General features: G+C 44.4%; 1 protein-coding gene across 1 annotated transcript in view; it reads left to right on the top strand.

The window, feature by feature from the left end:
• Window positions 1-16,056, top strand: part of LOC146208249 (ubiquitin carboxyl-terminal hydrolase 16-like) — a 43,182-nt gene that overhangs the window by 23,314 nt on the left and 3,812 nt on the right. Inside the window, exons 8-10 of the mRNA XM_084592197.1 lie at window positions 107-197; window positions 2,260-2,348; window positions 10,089-10,455. Coding sequence (XP_084448323.1) covers window positions 107-197; window positions 2,260-2,348; window positions 10,089-10,455 — 547 coding nt within the window. The remainder of the gene's footprint in view (window positions 1-106; window positions 198-2,259; window positions 2,349-10,088; window positions 10,456-16,056) is intronic.

Here is a 16,056-nt window from a genome sequence, read left to right as displayed (position 1 = left end):
TGTATGCTTGTGTGGGCAAGAGACTGGCTTGTATACAGGCGCATTTTTCAAACGAGCGACAGTTCGAAGCTTTATTCAGTGTAACAAGATTTTCATTCTTTTCCAGCGTCAAAAGCAAGCAGTCCTGCACGCCTTTGGCCTGAGCACCAAGGTGGATCCAAATAAAGTGGAGCCTGACACCAAGGCCAAGATACAAGGTAAAACGAGTGGAATGTTTGCTAGTAGCACGGCCTATGTACGTAACAAGCTGCATGATGGCACATGCTCCCTTGCTCCGGAAGGCTCTGCTGTAAAGTCACTACCAGCTCTGTATCTTAAAAATGACACTATTTACTTTGATCTTAAAAATGACACTATTTACTTTGTTATTCAAGCAGGTTCCAGAGCTGGCACTACATTGCCTGTCTTTTTAAAATTTTCTGCTGCTTTTGTAGAGCCATGCCACCCTGTCCACATTTCTCAGCTCTTGCAGTCCATGATTAGGGCAGTGGGGCTGAATGCTGTCAGTAAAGAAATGCAGAATGCCCTTTTTCTTTTGTCCATTTTTTTTGCGATTCCTGTTTCTCATATGCCACATGAATAGTTGCTGCTGCTGCTGATGCGCTCCCACTCAGCCCTTCTCAGTATGTTACCGCTTCCGCAGTCCTTCAGAATGGCACACCTCGGACAAATAGCCCATCTGCTTCCACTGCTTATGCGTCGGCCACATTTCTCACCATTGCCGTAGCCGCTGGTTTTCACCTCCTCTCTTTTCTTATGATCAATGCAATGACTACATACCTTGCCTAACATCGCCACGTGATGACCCTCCCCTCGTCTTCAATATTCCAGCCCCGCGCAGGCGTACCGCATCTGTCCCGATCGCCGCAACCTTGCCGCCCGTCCTCTCCCCACTGTTCTTGCTCCCTTTTGGAAAACTAACCAGTACAGCGCCCAGAGGTGACGCTACATTGACGACTCGGCCCGAAAATCCTCTTCTGATCGTGGCTGATCGACGCAACCTTCTCAACATTTATATGGACGGTGTACCTGTAACTGCTTTAATTGATACTGGAGCCCAGGTTTTTCTCCTAAGGTCATCTTTTCGTTGGCGTCTGAAGAAGGTTTTCACCCCTGTCTCTTGCTCCGCTGGTCGTATCGGGGATGGTAGTACCGCTTCTGTCGTTGGAATGTGCACTACTCGTGTTAGTATTGCCAGCCGTACTACTTCTGTGCTGTTAACCATTGCAAACCGCTGTCCTCACCATGTAATTCTCGGCATAGAATTTTTGACCGCTCATGCTGCCCTTATAGATTGCTCCACTGGCCTTCTACGTCGAGACTTGCTGCGGAGTATAGAGCAAAGAATTTGCGTTATTCTGTGGCTATCCTTCCATGTGGTATGAGGCCCAACATCACAAATCAAGCATCCGATTTTTCTTGGAATGCATGCTACCGGACATCGTGATGCCCTGTGATGCCTGAACACCTCAAGAAACTTTTGATGCTGCACTATTTAGTATCTTATTTTTCTTCATGATTGCTCGTTTCAAGCTAATAGTGTGGAAAATTTGGAAGCCGTTTAAAATTCGGCAGCGGAAATGAGGTTAGGCTTCTGTTTGGAAGTGGGCCCGTCAAAATATAATTAATCTTAGTGGCGTAAGAAGCTTTTCACGCAGGAAATATAAAAATAGTTAAAAAACTGGAAAAAAAGAAGTGAAAGTGAACGAAAGTGATAAGGATCGTGCCAGCAACGACACTTCCCATTTTACTGAAGTGACCTCTGTGCTGCAATGCCTGTTGGTGACGGAGGTATCAAGTCAATAAATTATATGGAGGCGAGCACTGCTGTCCAAACTGCAAGCACCTAAAAAAAAAAAAAAATAAGGGTGCTGGTTGCCATACTGCATCCCGAAATGCTACGAGAGATGCAAAACGTTTTTAGAAACCAGGTTGGGGGTGATCAGTGACATTTTTTCAATCCTATCAGTATCCTGCTTGCGGCATGCACACAGAATGATGACACCGTGAAAATGCACTGCCGTGCACTGCTGTTGCAGTTTACACGCAAGCTTGTGCTCTGTGGGGTTCTGAATGATAGCTTATAGCTGTAGTGGGGTGTCCAAAGACTAGCAAGACATTTTTGTTGCAGGTCTAGCTAACCACTTGGTTTCATTCGACGAGTGAGCATTCTGTGTTAGCACAGGCTTAGTCAGCAGTCAGTCAGGCTTTGTGGTCATTTCTTATGACTTGACAGAGTTTGCGTTTGTCTTGCTGCAGCCTACAAGAAAGCTGTGGCCCGCACCTCATTGGATGACATTTTTGGAGGCATCCTCCTCAGCACCATTGTTTGCCAGCAGTGCGGGAAGGTAGGTGCTGCGCTTGTGGCACGTTGAAACTCTCTCAATATCAGGGTCTGTTGCTGGGTGCTGACCCCTTAAGTGAGAGCCATTGTTTGTGTAGATAAGACATGTAGATGTGAAGTTATTAAGCCAGTTAGCAAGGAATACCTCTTCAGGATGTATATCTGGTCACTGGGAGGAAAATAGACCATTTCGAAAAGGTATTAGATGACTTGAAATACTATTTGGGCAGATAGTACAGCATAATAATAATAGCAATAATAATTTGTTCACAGGAAAGGAAAGGCGCAGTATTTGTAACACTTGTTCCGTGGACACCGGAGCTGCGCTGTAAGGGGGGGGGGGGAAACAACTGATTGATTTATAGGAAGGGAAAGGTGCGGTAACCGTTTCACTTGTTTTCTGTGGACACCTTAAAGGGACACTAAAGAGAGAAAGGAAGTGGGTTTGCATCGATAGAATGCCAGTTCCTGATTACAAAAAGACCACTCTTACTGAAAACAGAGCTGTTATAAGGTAGTAAAGAAGAATAACACAAATACAGGTATCGCCACCACAGCCAAACGGCCGAGGCTCGCAACTACAAATCACGCGACGCGCTAGGGATCCCGGAGGCTGACAAATGCGAATTACGTTGCATGTTTGAATGCGGTAGTACGTTTTTTCTCAAACATGATAACACGCTTTTATCATACGTAAACGACGGCGAAAAGACAACGTAAACGTTGCAAGGCAAATACAAAAATATACTTGGAGGCGCCACAGGCGCCCACTTCAGTTTTGGTTATGTTTCGGCTCAGGCATTTCGTGCGCACTCGGATAGTTTGTTTGAACCTGCAGCGCCTGAATTACGAGCTTGGAGCAGCAGATGCGCCTTGATGGTTCCCATTTGAGCATTCGGAGGCACGAGCGAGCGAAATCCGCTACCGCCGACACGCTCCTTCGTTCACACTTCTGCGCCAACATATCGCCGCCGTTGCCGCTTCGACTGCGACCTGACCGCTTGACTGCAGCTACGTACGCCACTCAAAGCATACATATGCTAAGTACCGAAGGAAAAACGCATTATCATTCAATTGATCACTAAATCATGGCACATCTGACCAACATATACTGCGTCAACAAGACCTTCAACATGCTATTTGCAGGCGTCGTAAACAAAAGGGGCATACTTGCCGCTCATACCAAGGAGAGCGTCGATATATTGCGCTCGTTGCCCGGCGAAAAAAAGGGCCTCGGTTAAAAAGTAAAAACTAAAAATAACGAAGCACCAGAAATACATTACAAAAGGTTAAAAAAAAAATCGATTTGTAAAAAAAAAAAAAAAAAAAAAAGAAAATCGCCAGTACCGGTAAGACGAACTCGCTACTGCTTGCTCCGCAACGTTCGGCGCTAACTGCTCGGCTACGCCGCGCTACAGGAACCTTGGAAATATTTCTAGTATTTATGTCATGGCCCCATTTACAATAAAGTGTTTCTGCTGCCGGTCTAAAAATTACAACTTCTTGATCATCGGCGCAGGCTGCCTGCTCTCACGTCTTGCAACTAATGTTCTGGATGCCTATGCGCACTATATTGTGCACTGGATCCATTTTAACATGTGGAATTTCACAGCGCTGGCAAATGTAGTGGTGCCGGCACTTGGGTCATGTTCTGCTACCGTGGACGTAATTTTCACTGAACACGGAGCTGTAGCACAAACCTTGAAGGAAAAAAGTGCGACGAAGCTTCAAAACTGACAAGCGCAGCAGCGAGGACACTATTTTGCTGGTAACTAAATCTTATTTGTATGTAAACATGTCAGGAAGCGTTGCGATGACCGAGGGCTCGGTTTGTTTATACACAGTGCAAGAAGGAGCGCAAAAGCTTGAGAAACATGTAAAGTATTGTGCATTACAAGCGCTCTATGTTTTTTTTTTCTTCCTTTATGGACCCATCGCTCGGTAAATTACTCTCTTCATCGTTTTATTTATTTCGGCTGAGGCCGTCATTGCGAGTACGCTGTTGCCATGCTGGCCCTTGAGGGATGCGACGCCGCGGGCCGCGCTGGCTCGCTAGCTATCACGGAGTCTCCGCTTACGTCATAGTGTGCGTCACTCAACTCCAACTACGTAGTCGGAGGGCACAGTTTGAATTCGACCGGCGGGAACAAGAAAAAACCTCAACTTCTTATCGCAATATCTCAGCAATTATTCGATTTTTTGCTGCCGGATATGCGGCGACAGTGGCACCAAATGTAGTTTATTAGATTTTCATACCATCTTTGGCTGTCTTTAGTGTCCCTTTAACTGTGCCGTAAGGAAGGGAGGAAGGTGGGATTGAAAGCGGTGCGGTAACTGTCTCACTTGTTTACTGTGGACACCTTAACTGCGCCGTAAGGAAGGGAAGAAGGGGGGAAGGAAGAAGGTGGGATTGAAAGCAGAAAGAGAGAAAGAGGAGCCGGTAGTGGGGGGCTGGGGAGTAATTTCGACCGCCTGGGGATCTTTATCGTGCATTGACATTGCACAGCACACAGATGCCTCTCCGCTTCGCCTCCATCGAAATGCAGCCGCCGGCAGTTGTGTTCGAACCTGGGTGCTCCGGTACAGTGGTCAGAAATCTTAACCACTGCGCCACTGCAGCGGCGCGTAAACTCAGTGTAATACAGCATTCAGCATTTTTGATTTGATGAGAATGTTTGGTATCTGAGGTTCAGAAGTATTCCTTTTTACATTTTTGGATTACTTGCTTCCTTTGGTAATGGCTTGACATTTTACTTGCGGCAAACATTTGTGGGATGCAGGTGTGCGGAAAAATAACAAATTATCTCGGGTGCATTTGCATGAGCCAGCCACTTGAAGTGCTTGGATGTTGGTCCGCTAATTCTTTAGGTGTTTCACAAAACATCACGGATTTAAGCATTTTTCGCAGAATTGTATGCTTGCATGATGAATTGTTTGATGAAAAAGTTACTATTTCACTTTATTTGCATGAATATAATGTGAGAGGGGAATTTTAGAATGCCGGAGACTTGTAAAAGAAATTACGATTATAATGCAAACTCAAACTTTTCAGGGCAAGCATCAGCCCCCCCAATAATAAATAGACTGCGGTACACTTTGTTTGGTGTTCTTATAGTAGCACTTTGTTTGCAGTCCTTTAGAGAACAATTTCATGTGCTGAAAAAAACTACAGTTTGGTTTAATGTAATGACCGTGAAGGAGTGACATAAGCGGTCAGTTATCGCTGTGCCAGGGCTTAAGGCACTTTTTTCAGAACCCAGCAAGAAAGCTTGTGAAACTGTCACAATGCCAGCATTTTAGCTGCAAGTCAGCAGCACCGTCCCTTCCATGTTCGTTCCGCACCGATGGTGTAAAGTCGCCTGAAGCACGGTGTTTATGATGAAGCAGTGTCTGCAGTGTGTTTGCATGAGCTGTCTTCAAAGCTGATATGTCTGTCATACACCTTTCTGTGGTCATATGTCACCAAAGATATGAAGCTTACAGATTACGATTGACAAAAAGAAAAGACTAAAGTGTGCGTCGGGATACAACCACAGCAGCACAGACAGGCTGCATCTTCGCCCTTTCTGCTTTTCTAAGAGACTCGGCCGCTTTCGCGCACATTGCATTTTTTTTATCATAGTGATCTAAACCTGGAGAGTCGCTGTCAGTCGGGTTCACAGGCAGTTGTAGATTGCATCATCACGCAGCAGTTCTCGACGGCAGTAATGCATCGATTTATTACTAAACTAGATGTTATTGTTTGGAAGCTTTCTCCACGTTGGCTGTCAGATGCGTGGAGAAAGGGTAGTCTAACCCTTGTTCCGAATGCGAGGTACTGCAGTTTGGAAATGTCGCCATATTTTGCTGCGAGTTTAGATGAACAGGAAGTTCAGAATTTCTCAATATACACGAGGTTTGAGTAGTTATTAAAGAAAACAATGCAAATGGCAAGTACTGCTGCTCAACAGCTAATCAGTTTCAGATCTTTGCTTATTATTTTATTTTTGTTCAGTGGTCGGCCCCACTAATTCTCTTTCCTCCATACCCAGGCACCATGGGGCATTATCTTTAACCCTGTTACGTGCAAATTATGGAACATAGGAGTGACATAGTCACAGTCATGTTACATTTAGGCATAATAATACCAAATTAAACGTGTGTGATGCTGTTTCACATATTCTTTGTAATGTTTGTTTCATGGTGAATGCTGCACGTGCGGAGCATGCATTTCTTTCAAAAACCTGTGGTGAAGTCACATGCATTGCGTTAGTTCTTCTGCCGTAATTCTATAGCATTGAGGTTCAGACACAAGAATACAAAGCATTGCCCACTTTGCATGCCACCTGTTTGGCACGGCAGCTTCAGGAGTGCAAGCCAGGCCAAAGTTCTCAATATTATTTGTGCACTTTCTGAATGGTGAGGTTGCAGTGTGTCTTAAAAGACAGCTTCATGGGGCAAAGAATGAAAAACCCACGACCTCCTCTATAAAATTCTGACATGCCCATGCCAACGCTCCCCCTAACACCAGATTTATGTTTGCTTGTTAAGATTTTTTTTTTAAGTTCACCAAATTGCCGCCGCATGTGCTACAACTTACCCCAATCGCTTCGCTCTCCGTCACGATCCTTGGTCACTATTTTGTTTATTTTGGACCATATGGCTGATATTATTCTGCCAGAGGAAGTGCAGAATTTATGTGTATAGTTGCCTCTGTCTGTCAGTAAATTGCTGAGTGTTAGGCAGTTGGAGCTCAATATAAACTTTATTAGGCCCTTAGTCGCACAACCCACTTTTAATTGGTAGTATAGTGATTGGATTTGTCCACTGAGCATTTCAATTTGAGGGGACTGCAATAATTCTGCAGCAAAATTTCTTTCCTGAATTTCATGCTACATGCAGAGGCATTTGAGATGTTAAAATGGTGTTCATAAGTGTTAATCCAGATTAACCATGTAGGTTACTATAGTATTGCAAACCACAGGATGTGCCATCTAAATATGTTCAACCAGAATACTTGTCCAATATGGAAATCCTACGAAATTGGTTTTTCTGCACGAGATTTTGATGGGTGCAGTATTAACTTTGGTCATACTAATAGTATAGTGATTGGATTTGTCCACTGAGCATTTCAATTTGAGGGGACTGCAATAATTCTGCAGCAAAATTTCTTTCCTGAATTTCATGCTACATGCAGAGGCATTTGAGATGTTAAAATGGTGTTCATAAGTGTTAATCCAGATTAACCATGTAGGTTACTATAGTATTGCAAACCACAGGATGTGCCATCTAAATATGTTCAACCAGAATACTTGTCCAATATGGAAATCCTACGAAATTGGTTTTTCTGCACGAGATTTTGATGGGTGCAGTATTAACTTTGGTCATACTAATTAAGCTTGGCTTTCTGCGTAACATTTCCATGGATCAGTAGAGCCCATAAGAGTTGCTGATTTAAGTTTAGTTAACTGTATTGACTCTTATCTAAACTCGCGAGAGCACCGATGATGCAAGATACACAGCAATTTTAATGCCAGCGAAGTCTCATCCGTGCTCAGACATTACTTTAACCACAAGAAATAACTGTGTTAGGGGTCACTTTGAAAGTATTGTTGCTTTGAATGGTCGGTGTAGCTCATAGCGGTACTCAACGGTTGTATTGCACACTTTCGTCCAATGTGCATATGAAACACGGCCGCTCCTTCCGCTCGCTTTTGTCTTCCTTTGTGGACAGGATGATAAAGTTATTCTTAATAAAGGTAAAGTTTAGGCAGGGCGCGAGCCCCTGAACGTGACGACGTGATGCGTCGTAGCAGACAGGCCAACAAAATAAATAAAAACCTGCAAACCTGAGGCAGATGGCAGAATAACCCTTGACCCTCTAAACGCATGCACGCACTGCGAAACGCACACGCTGAGCGACCGCGCCCCCCAGCAAAGAAGGTGGCGGGGGTGGGCATGGTCGCTCTTCAGTATATACGTGCCAGCGCAACGCGGGGCGAAAATACGAACTTGTAGAAAGATATTACAGATGGCGCAGTCTGTCCAAGTGAGCCAGCTTCGCACTCAGGCGCGAAGTTCTGAACGCACGATAGCAAATGTACCGGTACATTGGTGACACTGTGGAGGGAAAGCGCGAAAACGTACCGGTGCATTCGTGACAGCAAAAGGGTTAAAAGGAAGCAAATGATAAATGCACTGAAAAACCGCACACGCTGCACCTCGACTTCTTTCCTCTGCTGCCTCATGCTTTGTGTTGCACAGGGCTGGGAATGTTCGCCCGTTTCTTCTTCCCTATATCTTGATGCACTTTTACTCTCCCTTACTTTCTGAACGGACCGTGCCGCCTCCTTTTTATGGTTGTCATATTCATTTCCATTGAACTTAGTAAGTGCCATTGTTGATCGATCAGTCAGTTTATGCCACATGATGGAGCTCTGAAGTGAGTGCAGCCTTGTTCCAGTGCACTTACCTGTTTCGTAAACAGTTTTAACTTTTTTTTTTTTCTACGCTCTGCGTGCTTTCCCTCACGTCTCCAGGGCCTTCGTAAAGTAGGCTTCTCCTGAATGCTGCTAAGCCAGGTGGTAAAGTCACTTAAAAGGACACTTGGTGTTATTTTTGTTTTGAAGTACAAAAAATTATTTTCCTCGCGATTCTAGGTAGTGCACGGATGGGGCTGTCACATCGTGGGAGTCGTCGCCGCGGCCAGGCGCACTTCACTATAACCGAATTTAAAAAAAAAATTATCTTTACTACAAAGGGGGGAAAAAGTACTGTTGTCTATGGAAGATGAACTGGGACTTCAGTTTCACTTTACTACATCCCAGTTTACTACAGCGGGGTTCTACTGTATATATATTTTTTTTGCAGCAGACAGCGATTGGCTGCTGCACAAAATGAAAAAAGAAAGGGATATAAGGGTTGCATTCTCCATGTCATGCGCAGTATGCTTGTCTGGTTGGTGTTCATATCTGTGTGTTCTGACTGGAAAATCGCTCGTGTACCTTGGTTGTGAGTATTTTGATGCCCTCTTCTATTGTGCTTCTTGCGGCCAGAGACTCGCTTTGAGACGTTAAACATCGTGAATCACTCAATCTACACGCTAGAAGAACGAAAAACAAACGAACATGCACAACGCTTAGCCAGGACCGTCGTGCGCAACATTGCGTCGTCTGCTGTGGAGGTCGGTTCATGCGGCACCTGGAGGCAGCTTTGGCCTCTACACACCGGCTTTAGGTCCACACGCTGCCATAGGGGTGGCTTCAGTGAGCAGGCCGGAAGTTTATAGAGGAGGTCGTGAAGAAACATTTGTTGTGAACTGTGTGGTGGCGCCATCTGTTGATAAATATGATTACAAGCGGTAACGTGATTGGTACGCCGATTCCTAGTTTGTTTTCAATTTTCCCCGATTAACTGAGCAAGGTCATAAGGATATATAATTCCATAAATGTGACACGAGCCACATTTTGTAAATTTTCAGAAGAAAAGGTAATCAGGAACCTCTTTCGTGATTTCCTTGGAAATGCAGTCACCTCGAATCTGGCACGGAAGAAGCCACTGCCCTGCACTGTGTGATGGGCGAGGTTCTGTCAAACACTACTGTAGAACCTGCCCCAAAGGCTTTTGCCTTATTGCTCATAAGGGGGTCTTAAGTGCCTCAAGAATTCTTTTCAGAAAAACCATGTTTAGTCTGTGGTTATAGTTTCGTTGCTTGTTACCATCAGTTCTCTTTAGTAGGTGACTGTGTCCCTGGCATGTGTTGTAGGCGTCCCGCAGGGAGGAGTTGTTCCAGGACCTCTCTTTGCCTATTCCCGAGGAGAAGACGCCCCGAGGGAGTGCGGGGGGGACACATGCCACCCCTCGTGGAAAAGGTGCACGGCGCAAAGCCCTAGAGGGGGGCAGTAGCACTGCTACCGCTGCCACGAAAACGACACCCGGTCGTGAGGCGTTGAGCGGTGGGGGCATTGACCCAACCGAGGCCGACGAGGAGGACAACGGGTCGCCAGCAGAGGACCAGCTGGCCGCACAGGTGTCAAGCCTGCACATTCACGAACCGGCAGTGACGAAGGGACCGGCTGAGGGATCCCTGGAGGCTTGCCTGCGAAGCTTCACTGCCCCTGAACTGCTTGCAGGTAGGCTACACAGACGATCAATATTTTGACAGAGAGGCAAACAGAAGCTGCGCTGCAGAGTTGACCTTCTTAATTCTGGTAAATATTCGTTCATTCGGTTGTAAAAGTGGAGAGAGAAAAAAAAGTAATAAAATTTTTAATGCACTTGCTGTGTGATGCAAAAATGTCTGCCTTTAACATAGGTTATGTAAAACAAGGGTTTAATTGTGTTGTGGCGCATGGATGACTCTTCTGCTTCTAGGGTGTCAAAAGACTTCTTTTCCTCTGCAGTTTGCCAGGCTATTATCGCCCAGATAAGTGGACTTGGTCCTCGCTTTGCACGCCATGAATCATTGAAGGCGGGGCATGTGTGCCGGCCGCAACCGTATTTTGTGTGGAGCTTTGCAGAGCGGCAGCAAAGTGCGCACATTACGATGTGGTAGCATTATTAATTTGTTAGTCACATTGGTATGGCTCACATTGCAACACGCAACATGAGGATGCTATATTGGTCTAGTTGATGCATTTGCATTTTGAGAACGTAACGCATTTGTGCAAATAAAACGTCCTCATTTTGTTAGCACTACGTTCCCAAAAATGTAAAGCAACTGCTTGCTGCCCCCCCTTTTTTTTTCAAGTTTACACAAGCTGGACATATAAATATCCAAAGTTTGTACACAAAAGCCTCTCATGCTTAATGCTTGGCTCCATTTTGGAGGAAAGAGGGGGGTTCTGGTCATTCAACCACAGGTGGAAAGGGAAACAAAGCAAGCGGTCTGCGGCCCGCTTTGCACATAGTTTTATACAGAGGCAGGAAACGGTTTTTACAGGAGGTTTTCTTTTCCTCAAATAACAACCCAGGCCTGAAACAAAGCAATACTCAGCAGTATCTGACATAAAACAGCTCACAGTGAAACGAAGTGCCTGCGCTTGTAACAGTATATTGTTCGTGAACCATAGTCTTGTTGCACTCTTACCGTCGAGGACAACGGTAGCGTTTGACCGCCACTGACGGGAAGAATAAAGATGGTTACTTGCTTTGGATTCATGCAGTCTCTAACATCCAAGCTTGGGGGGTCTCGGCTTTAAATACTGAAGGGAAGAGGGTCTTAGACTCCTCGAAAAGGCCCTGGTTACAAAAAACACACAGAACTTGTTTAGGTTGTATTGTGCTACATGGAAAGCTTTCTGCCTAAATGATGTTTTGAGATTATAAATGAAGAGTTCCAAGGTTTCTATTTTATTTTATTTTTATACGGCGTCAATCCTCATTTGAGGGTGGTTACAGAAAGGGGGAAAAAAAAAAGTATACGCAAGAATAAACCAATCATCTCCAGTGTGCAATACAGAATAGCGCAAAAAAAAAAAAAAAATTCACATTATTGTTCAGCTACTTGGTATATGCATAAATAGAAATTTTTGACTGTCTTACATGCTTATTCGTAGGGATCTTATATTTAGATACAATCATTAAATATATTCACAAATGCTGTTACACTTGAGAGTTTGTAACATGAGTGGGCAGTTTATTCCAGAGTTATAAGCACCTGGTCTTGTATAGTCAAATTTCTTCATTATGATTCAGGCCCTGGGAGTTCAGTCTGCCTGGAGGTTTCAAATATGTTTACTTTAAGGGAAACTAAAGAGAAGAATGAAGTCTGCTTGTATCAATAGGATACCAGCTCCTAATCACAAAAACATAGCTCTTACTGAAAGGAAAAGCTTCCATACGAGGTCGAAAAGAGCAACAACAAGTACAGCTATCACTGCCACAGCCCATTCTCACTAACTGTCTGATGTGCATTATGGTTACATATTTGAATTGTTGTTTAGAAACTACACGTGCACCTTCGTCATGCGAAGATGGCAGAAGGAGAGCCGCAGTGTTGGAAGGCAAACAGAACCTGCACTTTTTGACACCACAGGCGGCGAGTTCAGTGTATTCTGGCTTTGGTTCTTTGCATGCACACGCAGTTTCTTTTTTGATGTGCCTGGTGGAAAAGTCTAATTCAGAGGAAGTCAGAGTTCTCTTCGGGCTAAATTCATCCTCACTTTGAAGTGCTATTGCAAAGTGCTTCCTTATTGCAAAATCTGGTATGAAATTAATACGCATCGCATATATTATTATTGCGGAAGATGCCTGTATGAAGCAGGGTGGAGCTGTCGTACAGGCCGACTCTGTATTACTCGCTGGCCCTGGTTGCTTGGAGAGGAAAGGAAGGCTGTAAAAAGAGTTGCAAGATTTAAAATAACATGGATACCTAAAAAATAATAATAATAATTTGTTGACAGGAAAGGAAACGCGCAGTATCTGTCACACTTGTTCCATGGACACCTGAATCGCGCCGTAAGGGAAGGGAGGGAGGGGGAGCGAAAGTGAATATGGAGAAAACGGATCCATAGTGGAGGGCTACGGAGTAATTTCAACCACCTGGGGATCTTTAGTGTGGAGACATCGCACAGCACACGGACGCCTCTGTTTCGCCTCCATCGAAACGTAGCCACCGGCGTTTGGGATCGAACCCTGGTACTTCGGCACAGTAGTCTGGCACTAATGCACTAATGCACCACCACAGCGGGGCATTAAAAAGATGTTTTCTTTTTAAAGAAAGAAAAAAGATGAGCAAAATATTGTGCAGCAAGCAGGGTTTGAACCACAGTCCTTTAAATGTTTATGCGAGCGCCTTAGCCATTGCACCATTGCACCCATTTGAACGCAAGGTTTTATTATTACTTGTGTAGTATAGCTGTACTTTTTTGTATACTTTTGTTGACTGTTGAAATTGCCTTTGCCGTTACACAATTGACCCCTAAGCATGCTGGATCTTTCTGCTTCCTGTTTGGTGGTGCCGCTGATGTCCCACATGTATAATAAGCATCACAGTTTGGCGGTGTATCGCATTACTGTTTGACATGGCAGTCTATATTTGCCAGTCGTGACAGTGGTGCAGCGATGTCAGCAGCTGCACTCCTAGCTTTGTTTGCGACTGACACTGTCATGTCGTTGGTGCTGAGACCTTCCCGATATTGCGCTCGTCAAGCCACCTCAGCTTTAAAAATATAGCATCGCACGCATTGTAGGGGCCAAGGCCGCTGAAGTGCGGGCTGATGTTCGCCGCGAAAGCTGCGTTAATGAGCTCGAGAAAGGGGTCTATAGCTGGTGTAAACGAAGTGACAGCTTCAGCTGGCGGTAGCTTTAATTATGGCTTCTCCTAGAGTGGCACCGCACACCAACAATCATGGAGTCCACGTTGACGTTGTGGATTGCATAATTTTATCCATCTACGTAGACAAGGAAAACAGTTTTAATCACAGTGTCTGAAAAATAAAAAAAATGTGTTAGATTTATTGAATATCAAGGCAGTAAATGCATCTCACTGTCAGATAAGCAACAACAAAGTCACAGTGCTGTATTATTGGATTTGATGCTAGTGTAACAATTGTGCTGTCTGTATAAAGTTCCTTTAATCTTAATTTCACCATCAGTTATTGGACCAATATTATTAATATCTGCTGTTTACATCTTGTTTCTAGTAAGTTTCACCACACATTTTTGAACCTTTTTTTGTTTCAGATGCAATTATCTTCTCATAAGGAGCAAAGGTAGCCAGATGCTTGACAATAATGTGGGGTTGGGGTACTTGGAGCAGTATTATGCCAATGAAATGGTGCTAGCATGGAGCTCTTGAATCTGTCTGTCTGTCCTATTCCAAATCCAGTTTTGTTGTCATACGTTCTCTTCTGACAGTCAACCCCTGCCCTTTTTTCTTAACACCACAATGGACTAGTGGTCAAGGCATACAAGTGACATGGCTGCTTGATGGAAGCGCATTAGGTGTGGCCTGCTGCGTTGCGCTGCCGTCAATGGGCAAGCGCGTCCTTGAGAAGTTTACCATTGCGCCTGCTATTTCTGCTGAGGGTGCCACTGTTCGGGGAGACGTCGCCGCCGGCTGGCACTGAGCGCACGGTTTGCTTCTTTTCCGGACGCATTCGCCTCGTGTCTGCGTGGTCAACGCAAACTTTATTGTGTGCGCGTGTGCAAGCACATTAACGTCGAGATGGGACACTTTTGCTTTTTAAGGCTAAAGCTTTTCTAGGCTCATGGAGCGAAAGTCTGTGTGCAGAAGGAAGCTGTGTATCACATTGCAAATAGTGGACGTGTGAGGAGGGATATTAAAAATGAAAATAATTGATGGCGATATGTAATCAATAAAAGTTATAGACATCGATATAAGCAATAACTAATGCTAATGATTAATAATGATGAATAATAATGGTTGAAATGACTTAATGACCGCAACTGATTGGAAATGAGTAAACCTGCTTAATGGTAAGGACTACAATGACTAGGCAGGCATGACTCATCATGAATATGAAACGACCATTATATCAAATGACGACTTGAAATGACTGCAACTGAGGCAAACGATTGGAGAAGAAGGGTAGGTTTTCACCGTTTTGAAACATCTAAGAGACCCTCTAATATTTTGTGCTGGGCTTGCTCAGGCAATGGCAGCAGGAAGGAGTGGAAATGCACCCACTTCCTTTAAAATGAAAGCTGCGCTGAGGTTAACAAGTCCAGATGCTGAAACATAATGCCCTATCAGCTGCCATTGGATTTGCTACCAGTAACATAAGATTGGGCTTATTGGTAATTCATTATAGTAGGTTAACAGCATTAACAGTGTGACGGGAACACAGGAGAAGACGACGACACAATAGCGCTGGTGTGTTGTGAAATTTATTGATGGCGATATGTAATGAATAAAAGTTATAGACTAATGCTAATGATTAATAATAATGAATAATAATGCTGAAACTCTCTCTTTTCCTATGTTCCCATCACCTTGTTTGCGCTGTTAACCTATAGTTACTGGGGAGCTGGCCAGTGAACTAGGATTTTTAATGATGTTTTGTGAAGCAGATGAACACATTGGGGGTTGGCACCAGACGCCAGACGTTTTCTCTCAGGTTATGTTGCAAGGACATCTCAAGAAAAGGCATGAAGGCTTTTTTTTTTTTTATATAAGCATACAATTTGTCCTAAATTCTGATGCTGGTCTGAGTGGCTTTGCAAGCAAAGAAGCCTGTGCATACAATATTTGTTTATACTCTTGAGACTGTTTGAGCCGACGCGATAAAGTGAAAAGCCCCGTTCCACAGAAAATCCGACGCCCACTTTGTCGGCGCTTTTCGTGGTGATATGGCCAAAAACCTGAAAGGAACACGTGAGATGTTCAAAGGCAGGAGCTGTCAACTCGGAGAGAGTCAATAAGATTTAAGGGTGAAAGGGGAATTGAAAGTGGCCTTGGATCCCCAGTCAGGCACGCTACTCCTATAGGGCACATATGCACGTTTGTGCGGCACCGGTAAAGAGGGGCTTTATATGCGAGTCGGGTGCTATTTCGTAAAATGCGGTGGCTTACGACTGTATTGTAATTACTATGCGACAGAGGCGACAGAGAGAGAGGTTAAGGGATGTGAATAAGCGGGTAGCAAAGTGCAGGTACGCTTACGGAGGATCTGCAAGGGGAGTTAAGAACCCTCAGTTTTGTTTATCACTACGAAGTTGTTGCTTTATGCGATATTTGGTAATGGTTTTCTGGCGACATGTCATTCGTG

This window comes from Amblyomma maculatum, chromosome 1 (genome assembly GCF_055883805.1).
Source record: "Amblyomma maculatum isolate TAMU_Amacu chromosome 1, ASM5588380v1, whole genome shotgun sequence".
Lineage (NCBI taxonomy): Eukaryota > Metazoa > Arthropoda > Arachnida > Ixodida > Ixodidae > Amblyomma > Amblyomma maculatum.
Note: the sequence above shows the minus strand (reverse complement) of the source record. Positions and strands in the feature narration are given on the sequence as shown.